This window comes from Anoplolepis gracilipes, chromosome 7 (assembly GCF_047496725.1).
Source record: "Anoplolepis gracilipes chromosome 7, ASM4749672v1, whole genome shotgun sequence".
In the NCBI taxonomy this organism is placed as follows: domain Eukaryota; kingdom Metazoa; phylum Arthropoda; class Insecta; order Hymenoptera; family Formicidae; genus Anoplolepis; species Anoplolepis gracilipes.
This window is the reverse complement of record NC_132976.1, coordinates 11,737,115-11,752,857: the sequence shown is the minus strand read 5'-3', so window position 1 is coordinate 11,752,857 and position 15,743 is coordinate 11,737,115. Positions and strand designations below refer to the sequence as shown.

The following is a 15,743-nucleotide window of genomic DNA, read 5'->3' as shown; positions in this document are numbered from 1 at the left end:
TATCTTTTGAAAATTAATATATCATTGCTTCTTATCTCTTGTTCTAGTAACTTTTATCATTTAGAAAAATGTAACAACGGCTGAACACAAGTTGTTTTATTTTTCACGGATTATATAGTATAATTCCAAATATTAATGCAGTAGAACGCGTCTTTCAATTTTATACTTTTATAGCGCGCATTGTTCAAACTTAAATACTTTAGGATTTGACAGAAGAAGAGGGTTTTGGGAGTTTTTGGGTGCTGGGAGAAAGAGGTATGATAGTTGTAATTGACAAAGCTTTGGCGCGGGAACAAAAAAAATCATTGTCGAACACATGAACGAGGTCGATGCAGGAGCGCGGGTGGCTGCGCATCGCGAGGATTTCCTGTACGGCATCGGAGTGCTTTAGTTTCCAACAATGGCAGTCATATTGCCCTGCCCCGCATTTCCTCCCCCTTTCGCGCTCGATCCTTTCCCACCGCACTCAAATTCATTCAACGTTTCCAATTAAGGGGTTAGTCCAGTTTGCGTCGGCAGTGAGGTGTGACTTTGCGCCGCGAATGCGCGCCGTTCTCGCATGTTCTAGAACTTTATTCGACCGAAACGCTCATTATTAAAGCTGCACGATTACACGCAAGTCTCGGCACAGCCAAAAGTTTTTACCGCACAGATTCAAAAAAAGTAAAAATTTTTCAGTTTAAAAAATAACCATGAATTTTCACACAAATCTCGACTTCAAGAATTAAGAGATTTTCATGTTTCATATAATATTTGCGATTTCTACCAGTTATTATGTTATCAACGCATCCTTGCATTCGAGAAGCAATAACAATGTACGCAGATTTCAAAATTTTAGAATTCTATTTATCTTGAAAGCCTCGAATTATAGGGTTTTTAACATTTTAATTCTATGGACCTTTAGTCTCTTTAATGAGATTAAAATTTTAAAACTTCTGTACTTTTAATATTCTTTTATTTTAAAATTCCCATAATTTCTTTTCTGTGAAGCACCTTTCGTTTTTTTAAGATTTATACGGAATTATTTACATACCTCTTTCATGAGAACACGTTTATCAATCTTCACATTAAGATATTTAAGATAATATATATTATATTATAGTTATACATAATTAATATATATATATATATATATATCGATATAATGATATTACGTAAATTTTATTCGAAATGTTTTTTTGTTACATAACAGTTCGATTCATTGAAATGAATGCTTGTTTACATGTGGATTAGAGACGATTGTCCCAATCAGCCGGCGATTACTACCGTGATCATTCATCATTCCATGTACCATTAACTTTAATCAGTATTTATCTCTTTCAAGCTGCTATTAATTAATATATATATATATATATATATATATATATATATATATATATATATATATACGGTCGTGCGTCAAAATTGTATGCTATGGGTCAGTTTTCAAAAAAGCCATGTTATATCGGCGATTCAAAACACATATTAACGAGTGAATCGAGTATCACCGTATATCTAACATGCTCATTTAAATATAATGTTTATTACATTAATTTAAATAGACATTAGATGGATATGAAAAGTAGCAAACAATTCTTTATTGCTTGTTTTGCGTATAATGTGGATAAAGTTTTATTTATTTGAATATGTTAATGCAAAGTAAATACGTATGAGTCTAATTTATATTTATAAAATATATTTTTACTGTTTACTTTTATTATAGAATATTTACTTTATTTATTGCTATATGCATATATTTGTACATTTATATATAAATATATGTCGTGATACAAATAAAAAAAATACTTACATGAAACGACATAACACACAATATAAAATATAACAAGTACGTTATTTTTAGTGTTTTTTTTTTAATTTTAATAAATTTTTTAAATATTATAATATTATTTAAAATATTTTAGTAAACTTGTTATAGGAACTCGTTGGTATATATACATAGTTTTAAATATTGAAAATTTCTTTGCTTATGATGAAAGTAAAAAAAGAGCAAATCTTTTGATATGTGATTAAGATGGCATAAAAGTCGTGAATTTCGTCCGTTAACATGTATAGTGATCACGAAAAATATCGAGATCGAGGGCCTTTTTCGCAATGGGAGCGACACGGTGCGCATAAGCTTATCGAGATCATCCGAAACGAGCCATTGTCAGCACGTGGTTAACCGTGACTATCTAAATTAGAATCGGTGTTGACGACGCGTCGGCCTCCCTCGTACCCAGCGCGTTGGCGTTTGCGGCCAACTTTTACATCGCCTTTTACGTCCGTGCTTTTTACGTCGAGTGAAAAACTTTCGCGAAGTGGCTCATATGCAAGAAAAACAAAAACGAATCAACAATAAGAATTCATGCCGGTTACTCTTGACAATTGATTTTGAACGAAACGTATAGAACACGCGTATCGGGTGAACGAATTTCTGTATGAATATATTTTATAGCAGAATGTAATTATTCATGACTTTTTAATGTAGGTTTGTAGTGCGAATTGAAATCTATTCGATAACATATTAAAAATATTAATATTAACACTTTTTTAAGAAAAATATTTATTTATCTTTCGGTTATTATTTTTGTCATTTGCATGATATATTTTAATTCAGAATAAGAACTCGTCTTAGATTATCTTCGCGGAACTTGCGAAAGCTTTCTGTCACATGATAAAAGGCGGTTGGATGTAGATAGAAGCGAGTAAGGTGATAGGTTTTTGCGCTGACTCGTCGCTGACACGAAGTGGTTTGGGTTACGTCGCGGTGGTGAGATGATCGTCGAAAGGGAACAACATGCTTCGACGCTCGGAAAATGTCATGGGGTAAACGTGATGCATCTCGAATATAAGTCATCTTTAGCTTACATAACTAAATAAACGTCAAGTGTTGGACTGGTACACACATATGCATATCAATTGTATTCTCATTGTCAGTAAAAACTTTTCAAATGCTTATTATAAAAGAATATATATAATATGATTTAGGTATCCGATGGAAAAATTTTATTATCGTAAACGGAGTAATCTTGTTTGTATTTAGTATATATATATATATTAAAAATTCCATTTGATCACGTTAAAAGAGAAAAATTCTTACAAATAAAAAAAATTACATTCATACTAGTTTATTTTATTGTATGTATTTTACAGAGGAATTAATGGAATATAATAAAATGCAATACAACTGAAATTCTTGGTTACTATATTTTTATTGCATTTAATTTTACAGGAAGAATATGTTTTTTTTTTAATTTATTAAAAATAAATTTATTTATTTTTAACGGCTTTAACTAATTTCAATGGTTTTTCTCTGATATAAATTAAGTAATAGAATAAATAATAATTATTATTTCTTACTTTAATGATTTATATATATATTTAGTTATATATATATATATATGTATAACTGAAGTATATAGAAAAAAGTTAACAATATACAACAGAAAAAGATGAAGAAGTAACAGATAGTGAAATTACAGAACACTGTGAGAGGGAAAGTTCTTTCCTACTAGGTATCATTTTACTCGGTTTAACATTTCAACATGTGAATGCACCATCCCGTGCAGGTAACTGTAATATCTTATGTCCCCGATACATTCAGGAATTTCTAATGACCAATTAATGTTTACTAGTAAGTTTGTAGTGTATCGCCTTAGAAGTGAGGTCTCTTAAGCTATCTGAGCCAAATTATCAAAACATAAAAAAATATATATCAAAATTATTTGCCGTCAAAATATACACGTCTCGAATTTTTTAATCTTAAGCTATCTAGCCATTATATATAGACTTACAGTTCTACTTATAAAAGAGAATTGAGGGGATTATTTTTTGGTCTCTAACTTGTCGGACATTTTTCTCGTCAGCGAGCCCATCAAATTCTTCCCAATTTCCATTTGGTCGCTGACATAATGCTGTGTAATGACCTATTTTGCCTATATATAGTGCCTATATATTTTATGATCCCGCATAATTGCCTTTTTTCGTTGTCTTTATTTGTTAAATATTTTGGTATTTCTTCTATGAAGCAGTTTTTGGAAGTAACAATTTCTATTATTACTAAATTATCTGTAACAATATAAAAATAATGATCGTATTATTATTTTAAATTAGTTTTTATTTTATTTTGCTTATTTTTTTGTTTTTATTTACTTATTTTCCAAAATTCTCTGATATTTGTCTCCTGACAAATATGGCATTTTTGTTTTTTTGGAAATGCTTCTTCTATTTCAGTGATATTAATACTCTTCTTCCTTAAGTGGGTTTCTTTCACGAATAACATCTCACATTGCTGTTTCATTGGTTCGTTACATTGTTTCTCGCAATAATCCACATATTCCAAAGAATGAAAACTATTGCCAATGAATTTTAAAAACATCTCTCCCACATCACTTTCACAGTCAACTGTTATTTGTTTTAGTCGTTGATTATACGCGAGAATCTTTCCGTGTGTAGCCATAAGTGTGGTTCTGCGTTTATATGCTTCATTGGTAATATCATATGTGAAAAGATATTTTACGATATCAAAGAACTCATTATCTTCAATCGTACTTATCTGTAAAAAAAAAATCATTTAAGAGCTCTCTTTTGCTTTTGTTCTATTAAAATTTTTTACTATTAAACTATTTACTTACTGTGCGCTATTGGGGTCGAAGAAGCTAAGTACTTTTTCTTTACAGTTTATAATAAAGTTCGAATCGATCTCGAATACTTACCATTTTTAGTTAGATATAGTTAAAATTGTTCACTTACCATTTTTTTTACATTTTCATCGTCTGTTCCAATTACATATAATATTTGGATTAAACTGTCGAATGGACACGAATTTATTAATGAATATGAAATTCCGTCTATTTTGTGCGCCGTTAGATGAATATTAGAGCAATGTTTGAATATGCCCACTTCATTAGGCTGCTTGTACTGTAGTTTTTGAGAAATACGTTCTGTTTGATATCCTAAATAAAGTGGTTCCTTTAATATATTTTTTTCATTTTCTTCGTTTTTCAAAGGTGTTATTATTGGCCTCGTATCTTCAGATTTTTCTTCAATGTTTTCTTTATTACTGTCAATAAATATGCTGCAACTGTCAACAGAGTCTCTATTTAAAGTTTTAAATTTTTTAATAATTTTTCCTCTCCAATTTTCTGTCTCTTGAAGATCTTGCGATATATACAAACTAGTTTCATCTAATTTGTGTGTATCTATTTTAGAATTAGCATTGGCTAAAAGCATTTCATCAAATAAGTGATCAATATGGCTTTGAACAAAACTATCGACTCTTATTATTTTATTTTTAATATCTTTAAATACTTTATGTTTTATTTTATTAATTTCTCTTTTGCAACTCGCTGTCGATCCTCCCATGCTTTCATAATCTATTTTAGTTTCCAATAATTTTGTCCATAATGGTAATAGGTAAATATCTTTTTTTTAAATTTCTGCTAATTGTATGTTACGATAGCCATTTGGTCTATCAGTTTCATTCTCAGATTCTTTTTCTATTTCTTTTTCGATAATTTCGACCCATTCCTTCCAACTGTTGGATGTCGTTTTCGTATACATTATATTCTTCTTAAAATCATCTATGTTAGATTCATTTTCCATATTCATAATATTTTGTATTTCATCCTTAATTGTACCTAAAAAAAAGTTATACAATATACATTTTATCCGAAAATTATTGAGAAGCATTACTGCTTACCTGTTATGATAGATTTTAAATATTGTTCTCTTTTTTTTAATTTATCAGTTTCTGTTTCTTGTTGTGACAATGTTAACATGGCTTTAATTATTTTTCTCGCCTCCAGTTCGTCTTTACAGTTGCAGAGAGCACCAATACACGAAGCGTAAAAAGTTTTTAATATTTTTGTCGAGCTTTTTAATAAACGTATATATTTTTTTATAAAGTGCACTCTATCGATGCGTATATAACAACGAGGAATATTGTTTTTTATTGTAATTTATTTGCATAATCATAGATGTTATTACATCCATCAAATGTTCTTGCTACCGCATGAAAAAGCGTGAAAGAATAATCTGTTACATATCTGTTTAGGTAGAGGAATTTTTAGCGATAACCATTCATTGAGCCAATGTTGTATGCTTGCGACTGAATGTTGTTCCGTGATCATTTGTGTAATGGGAAACTGCCCTTCTTCAACATTAACAACAATAAAATATAATAATATATAGGCAATTCTTTTGTCATCGCATATCATGATTTCTTTAAATCGTGCACCAGTCGCATCAATATAAATTTCTAAATTATTTTGATATTTACAAAAAAAGTTTTTTGTAAATCTGCACTTGCAAGTTTACGCAGTAATGTACGTAAAATGGGTCGAGTCCTATATTTCCAATACAATTACTGTATTTTGTCATGTTTTTCATAATGACAAGTGCTTGAATAGGATTTGAATGTAGATAATTCATGCGAGTTTCTTCGTTTTGTGCAACATGTAGCACATTATTAGATCTAATTAATGGACATTTTGGATCTTCAGGTTGCATTAGATCTGCAGCTTGTGTTGCTCGATAAGTATAAACACTTGTGTTCTTGCTCTCTTTAACTATACTTTTTCGAGTTTCTTCTCGAAAATATAACGGACCACAATTTTTAGTTTTTTCTTACCTTTTTTAAAACTACATAATAATATTACATTATTATTACAGTCTCTTAATTCAAATTTTATCTGAATGGTGCTACCACACCGACAATATCCTAAAATTATATATAATATAATAATATTTATACTGTGGAAGAGTATTTGTAATCCACAAGAAATTGAAATGAATTTAAAGAATAGAAAGAAAGAAGAAACTTTTAAGATATTTGCAAAAATAATTAATAATTATAATTGAGATTTGTTATTAAGAAGCATATTAAAAGTAGTAATTTTAAAATTTTAAACATACTTTACCATTAAGATATCCTCCGTTTATGTTTTGTGGTATGTAATGATTAATATAATTAATTACACATGATTGCAACCGTCTTGTTTTCCAAAATAACTTAGAAAAAAATTCTTGATAAATACCAGATCTAAATCTTAAAATTCTTCTGTAACTCACTTTTTTATCGAGATTACGTTCGGTTCTTTTTTGAATACGTTCTTCGATTATTGAATCAAATTCTTGCTTCGAAACAGAAATTTCAAAAGTTTGATCAGTTTCATCATCTGTTGTTAAACTTTCTGATGAACCTTTTGATGATTCCATACTGTTATTAATTGACGACTCTGTCAAGTTTTTTTCCTTGTTTAATAAAATATTTTTAATATTATATGTGTTATTACAAGCATATGTGTATAAGAAAAATGCCGTAATTGTTTCATTCATTTCTTTCGACATAGTAACCCAAACGTTGCTGTTCTTTGAGCTAATTTGATTATTGTTAATAATATCATTTTTATATTTTTGGAAACAGTTTACTAATAGGTCTACATTAACTTTTTGAGGCCTTCCTTTTTTCCTGATCATCTTGACTAGTTTAAGCACCAGGTGGACACTAGATTGATATGTTTACTTTAGATATTTGCGTAACACTCGATATAACTCTTCGAAGCTTCGCGAATAATTACTGATCGCGAGTAACTACCACTACTGATAGAAATATTAAAAAAGTTGTTTTAATTTATATATCGCTGCAAAAATAAACTATGTCGAACAATTAATTGCTTTTTTTCGAAATGTTTAATGTTGTAAATTTTTCCAAGTTATTTATTTTCGAGTTTACCTTTCATAGTATAATTTATGTCAGAAAAACAAAGTTGCTAACTTGCTGTAGAAGAACGCAGTATATTGAAAAAATTTAATTCTTCTTTTGATTTTGATATTAGAAGGTTTCCCGCATTTATTGCTAAAAAGTTATTATCATGAAAATAAGCGAGCAATTAATTTTATATAAATGACAATAAATAAATAAATAAATAAACAATAAATATATATATATATTAACAAAATTATAATTTATTCACCTCATGTTGCTTTGCTGTCCTCATGCTTTCCGTCTTTTCTTGTTTCTCATTTGCTGTTCTATAGCATTCACTCGTAAAAACACGGTTAATTACGATCGCGCGAGATACTTTAGATAATATTTTCGACATTAATTTTACACGTTGCGCACTTTATTTTATTAATTTTTTTTACAAAGCACGCGAAAACAACTTAGAAACTGAGATAGAATCAGAAGTGGAAAATCACGCGGCCGAATTTATATAATGCTATTTCTGTTAACTAATGAACATTATACGTACGCGTTTTACAGGAATTTAAAATCGGATAATATAATAAATATAACGACACACACACTTTGCGTGCTCGCTGCGCGATAAGGTCGAAAGACAAACAACACCATACGTCATCAAATTTTTGTGACGTATATACAGCGCACTGTTGTTCATATAGGACGTATGTAAGGTCGTAAGGTATTCGCGCAGCGAGTCTCGAATAGAAAACATCGTAGGACGTTCCGTCTGTCGTCTTATATTATATTATCTGATATTTAAAACTGCTTTTAAAATGCGTGTATATACTATTCATTAGTAATATTTGTAAGAGATAGCATTATGTAAATTTGGCCGGGCAATTTTTCATTGTCGGATCGTTGCTTTGCGTTACTATTATGTTTGCGTTCTTCCGTCGTAAAATAAAGTGCGCGTCATGTCGGGAATATATGTGAAGTGCCGGACGATCGTAATTAACCACGTTTTCACGAGTGAGTGTCAAAAAGCAACAAATGAGGAGGCGACTCGAGAAGCTAGCGGACGATGCTAAAGCATTTACGAGGTGAGTTTATAATTTTGTCGTATAACATACATCGTATTTTTCGTAACTTGGCGTTCGTTAATAAATATGTGATGCACGTGAAGAAAGTTTTTATTATGATAAAATATAGGACACAACTAATAATCAAATCAATTTTTGAAATTTTTTTACAAAAAGAATATATTTGCACAACAATTAAAAACAATCTTAGTCTTCTTTTTATATTAAAATAAAAGGTATTATGTCACTCAGTGGATTTTTGTAATTCTATAATTTCCAAGTTTTATGATATAAATCGAAGAGTAGTTTGCTTATTGAATTGATTAGATTTGTTGAATACGCTAAATGAAAAGAAGTTAAGAGATAAGTGCACAGACAACTCATTTCTTTTACGTGTTTCATATTTTTTTATCACAGGCGTAGATAGGAAATTTTCTCTCATCGGAATCGTGCTGTTTCCCTTATGTATTTATGCATTATAAGCTAGGTCAGGTCTCTAGATATAGGCATGATATAAGCACGATACAAACGCACTTGCACGCGTGCAAACACGTATATATACGAATGAATAGATCATCCCGTTTGCCGTATCGAACCATTTAGACGAACAACGGTTACTTCTTAATGGACTCACCATGCTCGTCCATTACCCTAGGCTGACACGCTTGTATCCCCCTCGACGTACACACGCACGCAAGTTATACAGGCCATACGTGACACCATTGTCACGTGGTTGTAACTAACTCGTGCGAGCTCTCGTTGACAAACGCGACCCTTTATTCCGACGTGCGGCTCTAACGCGAGAAAATCGGTGGAAACATAACGGGACGCTTAACTCTCTAGACCTGGGTCTATATTCGTGTTTCACCATGAAATGTAATGTTGCGATTTTACGAGTTATATTTGTCTAATACATACTTGAAGGCTATATATATATTAGGAACTTTGGATTTTTATAGCTATATTTAATTCTAGAAATGTGAATGAGCAACATTAATATCCGTTCTCTGTAAATTATTAAACTGTTAAATTTCTGTTGTTTAAGATTCTAGAATCTTCTGTGCGAATTTATATCGACAATGTCGATAGATTCTATTATTTGCGTTCTCTTTAAAATTTAATATCGCTTGGATTTTTAAGTCTTACCATTATAATTATAGAATTTAATTTGAAAACAATTCTCTCCTTTCTCGCTTTGCAAATTATTGAACTGTCAAATATCTGATGACGCTTTTAGATTTTAGAATTCCCCGCGCGATCTTACATCGAAAATGTCGATAGTTTCTGTTATTTGCATTCTCTTTAAAGTTTAATATCGCTTGGGTTTCTTATTATTATAATTAGAATTTAATTTTAAATATTAGAACTATTAATAATGAGATGTTGGAGTAAATTAATAATTACATATGTCTCAATTTTAGAAATTAATTTATCTCATATTCTAAAATGTATTATATCACACTTTCCTTACTACTATTTCACTACGGCTCACTGTTACTTTTGGCCAAATTTTTCTGAAAAAATGCCACTGTGCGGCGTTTACATAATCCGGCACGAAGCTCAGCGTGCGTGTGGAATCCGTCACGCGGTTCTCGCAAATTTGCGGCTAACCACGTGGGCGGCTGATATTTTCGGGCGTTTTCATGAACCACGGAGCAGAAATTTATGCGGACCCCTGGGAATGCGTTCGTGGAAGCGTGAGAGAAAGCGGAAGGAATACGACAACTTTAATCCTCGGTTGTTAGCGCGGCTTGCACGACACAGCCGCTCACGTAGAGCATTTTACACGCCACATTAGGAAATAAAGCGTTATTCTGGAGGCATATTTTTTCGCAGTTAATTTTATATCTTGAAAAGTTAGATTACTTTGTAAGTGGGATCACTGGGAATATCTTTCTACAAAGATATTATTTCGAAAAGCAAATGAATTGATGTTGTATTTAGCATGAAATTTGTTTTATGCCAAAATTTTGATTACACACGCACATTGAAAATTCGCCAAGATTTACTGTAACACTTATTCTAAATTTATGAATTTATTTTTTTATATACATGATACAAAAGTAACACTCATATCGTAAAACAATTCTGCTTTATGCGATACAGTGATATATAAAATGTTCGAACGCTATCATTATTCTTTTTATTCATAGTTTATCTACTTAATTAATTTATTGTAGAATTAGGATTTTCGTACAATAAATTATTGCTGTATAAATTAATAGAAAGTAAAAAATTTGAATTGTATTTTTAAAATATAACAAGTCTTTTTCTTTTATATTTTCCAATTAATTGTAATTTGTTTCGATAGAGTATAATAATCATTTCTTATTGATTAATTGTATTAAATAAAAAATATTTAATATTATAAAGCAAAAAATTGCACACTTAATGGTCGAACGATTTTTCCCTGAGAAAAATCAAATTGATGAATGGACGATTGAAAAAATCTAAATTAATTTTGACATATATTTGCAAAAAAACTTTTCGAAAAATAATGCGAATGAATGTACTGTACGAGAACGTGCTAGTTTGCAAAGAGTTAACCGAATGAAGATGATTGCGCTAAGTAACACTTTCATGCAACCTCTCTTCATCTCTCTCTCTCTTTTTCGTCGCGTCATTCTCGATCCCTTCCTGCGCTGCTCGTCCGTCGAACTAAGTAGATTACTCAACAAGTGGCTGCCAAACCTTGCACGGTCACCGACACAGTTTTAACGGCGAACGTTTTCCGTCACTTCGTGATGTAAATCGAACAGTCGTCGAACTTTGAGCGTCCGTGTATTTAATTAGTTCACTCTACTAGTGATATTAAATCAACACGAAAATGATATAAATTAATAATTTCATGTAACTTTAAGATTCAATTATATAAGGACGAATATATTCTGAAGAGCTCAGTAATTAAAAAAACAGTTTTAAACATAATTTTTATTTCCTCTAATTTTATTTGCATTAATATATTATATTGTTCTAGTACTCTAGAGATAGATAGATATTTAATTATCGCTTAATCATCTTATATTATCTTGTATTATTTATCGACGTTACAGCTCTCTGAATATTACTTGATGATTAATTCGGTGAAGATAATGATCGATCGCTGGATTTTGCAAGTTTATCATTTCTGTAATTCGGTCAGCGGGAAAAAGTTAAACGCGCGGGAAACGAGAAACGCGTCTGTATATATAGATTCGATCAAGTAGGTTAGTAGAAATCATTCTATACATCGTGGTGGTTTAACAGTCGCAAACGCGCGGCGGAAGTTTCGTCGTGAATATTACATACCACCGGCTGCAAACGGTAACGATTTCTTTCAGTCGAGGGGTTGCCGCAAACTAGGTAGACTGCATTATCGGTCTTATAGACGGAAAGACAGACGCGAAATGTCATCAGGGAACGATACCATGATGTAAGAATATCAAATACCGTAGTTGAACAAAGTATGTTCGTTTCAATTTAAGACGAGAAAAATTCAACCCAAAAATCTGTCAGAAACTCAACATTAATAAAAGGTGATATTTTTTTTATATTAAAATGAGTCTAGTATCTGTTAAAGTGTATAATACACAAATGACAAGTTTCATATTCTTTTTCATAAATCGTTAATTATTTCAAAATATTTTTCTTTGTAAAAAAGTGCAATGCAATGTTCACAATTTATGGGAACAAAGACATAATCGTTTACGCAATTGTGAACAATGCGGGAACTTTGGAGAGAGTTAGTCAAATGAAATTCCATAGGATAGGGAAAGAGAAGGAGAGAGTAAATTCGCGCAATTTAGTTCGCATTGCCATGTACGTTACATTTTTCAAGCATTGAATTTCCAGCTTGTATTTCAGACGGATTTCCAATTTATCATCCCGCCATTATACACATTACTGCACTTGTTATTCTCATATCACGGTATATTCCTGCGGTACTTTCTGAAACTCCAGTCTTTCTTTCTTCACCTTTCCTCGGTTTCTCGGTTCCTTTCAACAGCGACGGACCCGCCAGACTCCTTATTGCCTCTTTTTCTCCTGCTCTTTTCTTCTCTTTCCTCCCACGATGTTTCGTCTTATTTCCCTTTGTCTTTACCTCTCTTTCCATCTCCTTTCATCTCTTATTCTCTTTTATCGGCTAAATATCCTACGAACCTTCGAGGCCATAGCCGAAGGTACTAAGTTGAAGGTACTGATGGCCTTGCGCGTCTTTTTGCCGTGAGAGACTTCTTCCGGTACAGTCGCCACCAACATTGCAACATCTCCGTGTTGTATCTTTTTGAAATAAGCAATATCACAGACTATAAATTATCATGAAGAGATGATAGTTCATTCACTAGTAAAAGGTATTAATTCAGTACAATATTTCAAAAATTTTTTTTACTGTAAATGAATATCTAAATTAATGTATTCAAAAAACATATGCCATTGCTTTTTTCTCAGTTAAATACTTCATAAATTTAATAAATTGTATTATCTTAAATGTAAAATTTACAGTTTTTTTTTTCTTGTTATTAAAAATTTTTATATTTGCTTTTTTTATATTTATAAATTATTTTTTTATATCTAATTTATATTTAATATCTAATATCAAAATTTGAAGAATCTTTTTTATTAATTATAATTATTAAATATGAATTTATCATAATATGATAAATTTTTGCTTCCGCTTCTCAAATCTTGAGATTTAATTATATAATATACTTTTTGCTAAAAAGATAATAAAACAGATTAAACTAAAATTTTGTTTTAGTTAGATATATGTATATTCAATCTTCTAGAAATGATATAAAATTATTATTTCGAATGAAATTATTGACTCGGTAAATTGATGTAGAATATCTGAATGCATTGTGCGAATGAATTCTTATTTAGCCGTCGCTAAAAATAGAATAAAATACGCAAACTTATTTTGAGACGCGATTGTCCATGCGCTCGAATGCAAATACCTACACGCGTGTAATTATGCCCACGCGAATCGATTTAAAAAAAAATGGAATTGTCGAAAGCGAATATATCGTGGCATATGCATGAAAAATATGAACGATATAGATTCTGATTGGAAATTTTAGTGTGTGTACAAAATATTTTTAGGTCAAACACTTTTATAGATGAGAATTCTAATAGTTCAGAGAATTGTCATCGATTCAGTTAGTTTGCATGACGTAATACGGACTTCGATATTAAAGTGTTGCTATAAATAGTGTTTTAGAATTATTACAAATGGACATTTTAATGAATAAAATTTTTAATTAAATATTATTTATAGATAAAATATTTAAAGTTTATGTATTAATATATTAATGAAAATATCAAAAAATTGAATTCACTTAGGCACAAAACGCTGAGGAATAAATCAGTCGGACGAAGAAAATATTGCGGAGATGAATTTATTAAAAATTAACGTACCGAGACTTTAAATATATTTGACATATAAATATCATAAGCTTAGAAATATATTATTTTTTATGTAAAAACATTTAATTTAATTTAAATTAAATTTTTATTAAGTACTGGTTGATTATTTGTTTCTTAATTGAAGCTTGACCAATTGCCGCTGCAAATAGAAATATAACGCATCACACGCGCGCACGTAGGTCATTACGCGTGCATTCTGCACTCGTCATATGCATTATTCCGCGATGGTTTATGCGTCACGTCGCATTCGTTTGTGCATCCATCCCCACTCTGACTCCGGTACATGCATACGTGCGCATACCCGCTTGTCCCGTCGGTCTTTCCTTCCTATTTGTCTAATAGTACGTCCGCGTGTTTCTCGCTGCGATAGCACGCGTATGCGTGCGAATTCCCTCGGTGGAGGAGGAAAATGAGCGGAGGGGAGGGAGAAGCGTTGTTACTGCGCTATAGAAACTGAAGGGTTGCACATTGCGCGGGGGACAGCGGGGTTAGGCGCGTGTGTAAGCGACGTGTTAATGACATTACGTAATACCGAGCAAGCCAATCAATATGGTAGACACTGTGTGCACTCCGATGTACGTCATGTCTCTCCGCGCGTTATTGCATCGGGCAACGTCAGTGTCGCATCCGAGTGTCCACGTGCGACGGAACTCGTCGGTTCTCGATGCACGGTCAACTCCAGCAGTCGAGATTTATAAGATTCGATATGTAAAGTTCTTTTGTAAGAAGAAATTCCGAGATCGAAATTGAATCGCGGATGATCTCTCACGGAAAATCTCGGGAATGTTCTCAACCTGTTATCATTGTAAAGTAACGTTCGAATATATCGAGAATATGCAAAAGGCTTTCTCTTTCTCTTTGTGAGAATATTTTGTAAATCCTTTGAATGAGAAACATTAAATGTTTTTTTTTTTTTTTTTTTTTTTTTTTTTTGTTATATTGTTTAATTCTTAGCTCTTATTTAATTAATATTAAATCGAAAATTTATTGCTACGTACATACATTATGTTGAGATTACATCAGGCACCAGAATGGAAATGAATATGAATGCGTTTTGTTATTGCCAGTCAAAATTTACGATGATCTGAATTTGCAATAATTGCGTATGAAAATAAAAAGAAGAGTGATTCGTGGCTCGAAGCGAAAGTCTCAATTTGGTAGATGGCAACAATTGCAAGGAAAGCTTTCGAGGAAATGTAGAAATAATTGCAAACGAGGCATGTCCGGTACAACGAAGTGACAGTCGCGGCAGGATGCAACGGTATGCACCGCTGCACGACCATGCGCATTGGACAGGTCGAGGGGGAATGATCGCATGGTTGCGCAATCGATCATTGCGTGTTAGGGCCCGTTTCTACGTGACGAGGTGTCACGACATTTCGCTGTCATGTCCAGAGCCGTAACTAAAGTCGAGCCATAACTAAAGTGAGAAATAAATTCGCGTTGTTTATATGAAAACTGAATTAGCTGTAACACGAAAATAATTTACTAATTAATTGGCAATTTATAGAATAAATTTATAAGCATATTTAAAAGTTTTCAATAATGCAATTCAAATATCCATTAAAAAAGAGCACATTTATAATATTGAATAC

At 31.5% G+C, this 15,743-nt stretch overlaps 1 protein-coding gene and 1 long non-coding RNA gene across 6 annotated transcripts in view; one reads left to right on the top strand and one right to left on the bottom strand.

Annotated features, from left to right (window-relative positions):
- Rbp6 (RNA-binding protein 6) overlaps positions 1-15,743 on the top strand; it is a 602,105-nt gene that overhangs the window by 15,477 nt on the left and 570,885 nt on the right. Inside the window, exon 1 of one of the 5 annotated variants that reach the window (XM_072896316.1) lies at positions 7,946-8,766. The exons of the other annotated variants lie outside the window; for them this stretch is intronic. Coding sequence (XP_072752417.1) covers positions 8,748-8,766 — 19 coding nt within the window. The 5' untranslated portion in view covers positions 7,946-8,747. Of the gene's footprint in view, positions 1-7,945; positions 8,767-15,743 lie in introns of those variants that run through there. 5 annotated transcript variants of the gene reach the window in all.
- Positions 6,046-7,833, bottom strand: LOC140667932 (uncharacterized). The gene is made up of 3 exons (XR_012047087.1): positions 7,715-7,833; positions 6,900-7,486; positions 6,046-6,700 (listed from the first exon to the last, which is right to left on the bottom strand). It is a non-coding gene; the product is annotated as an uncharacterized lncRNA (long non-coding RNA).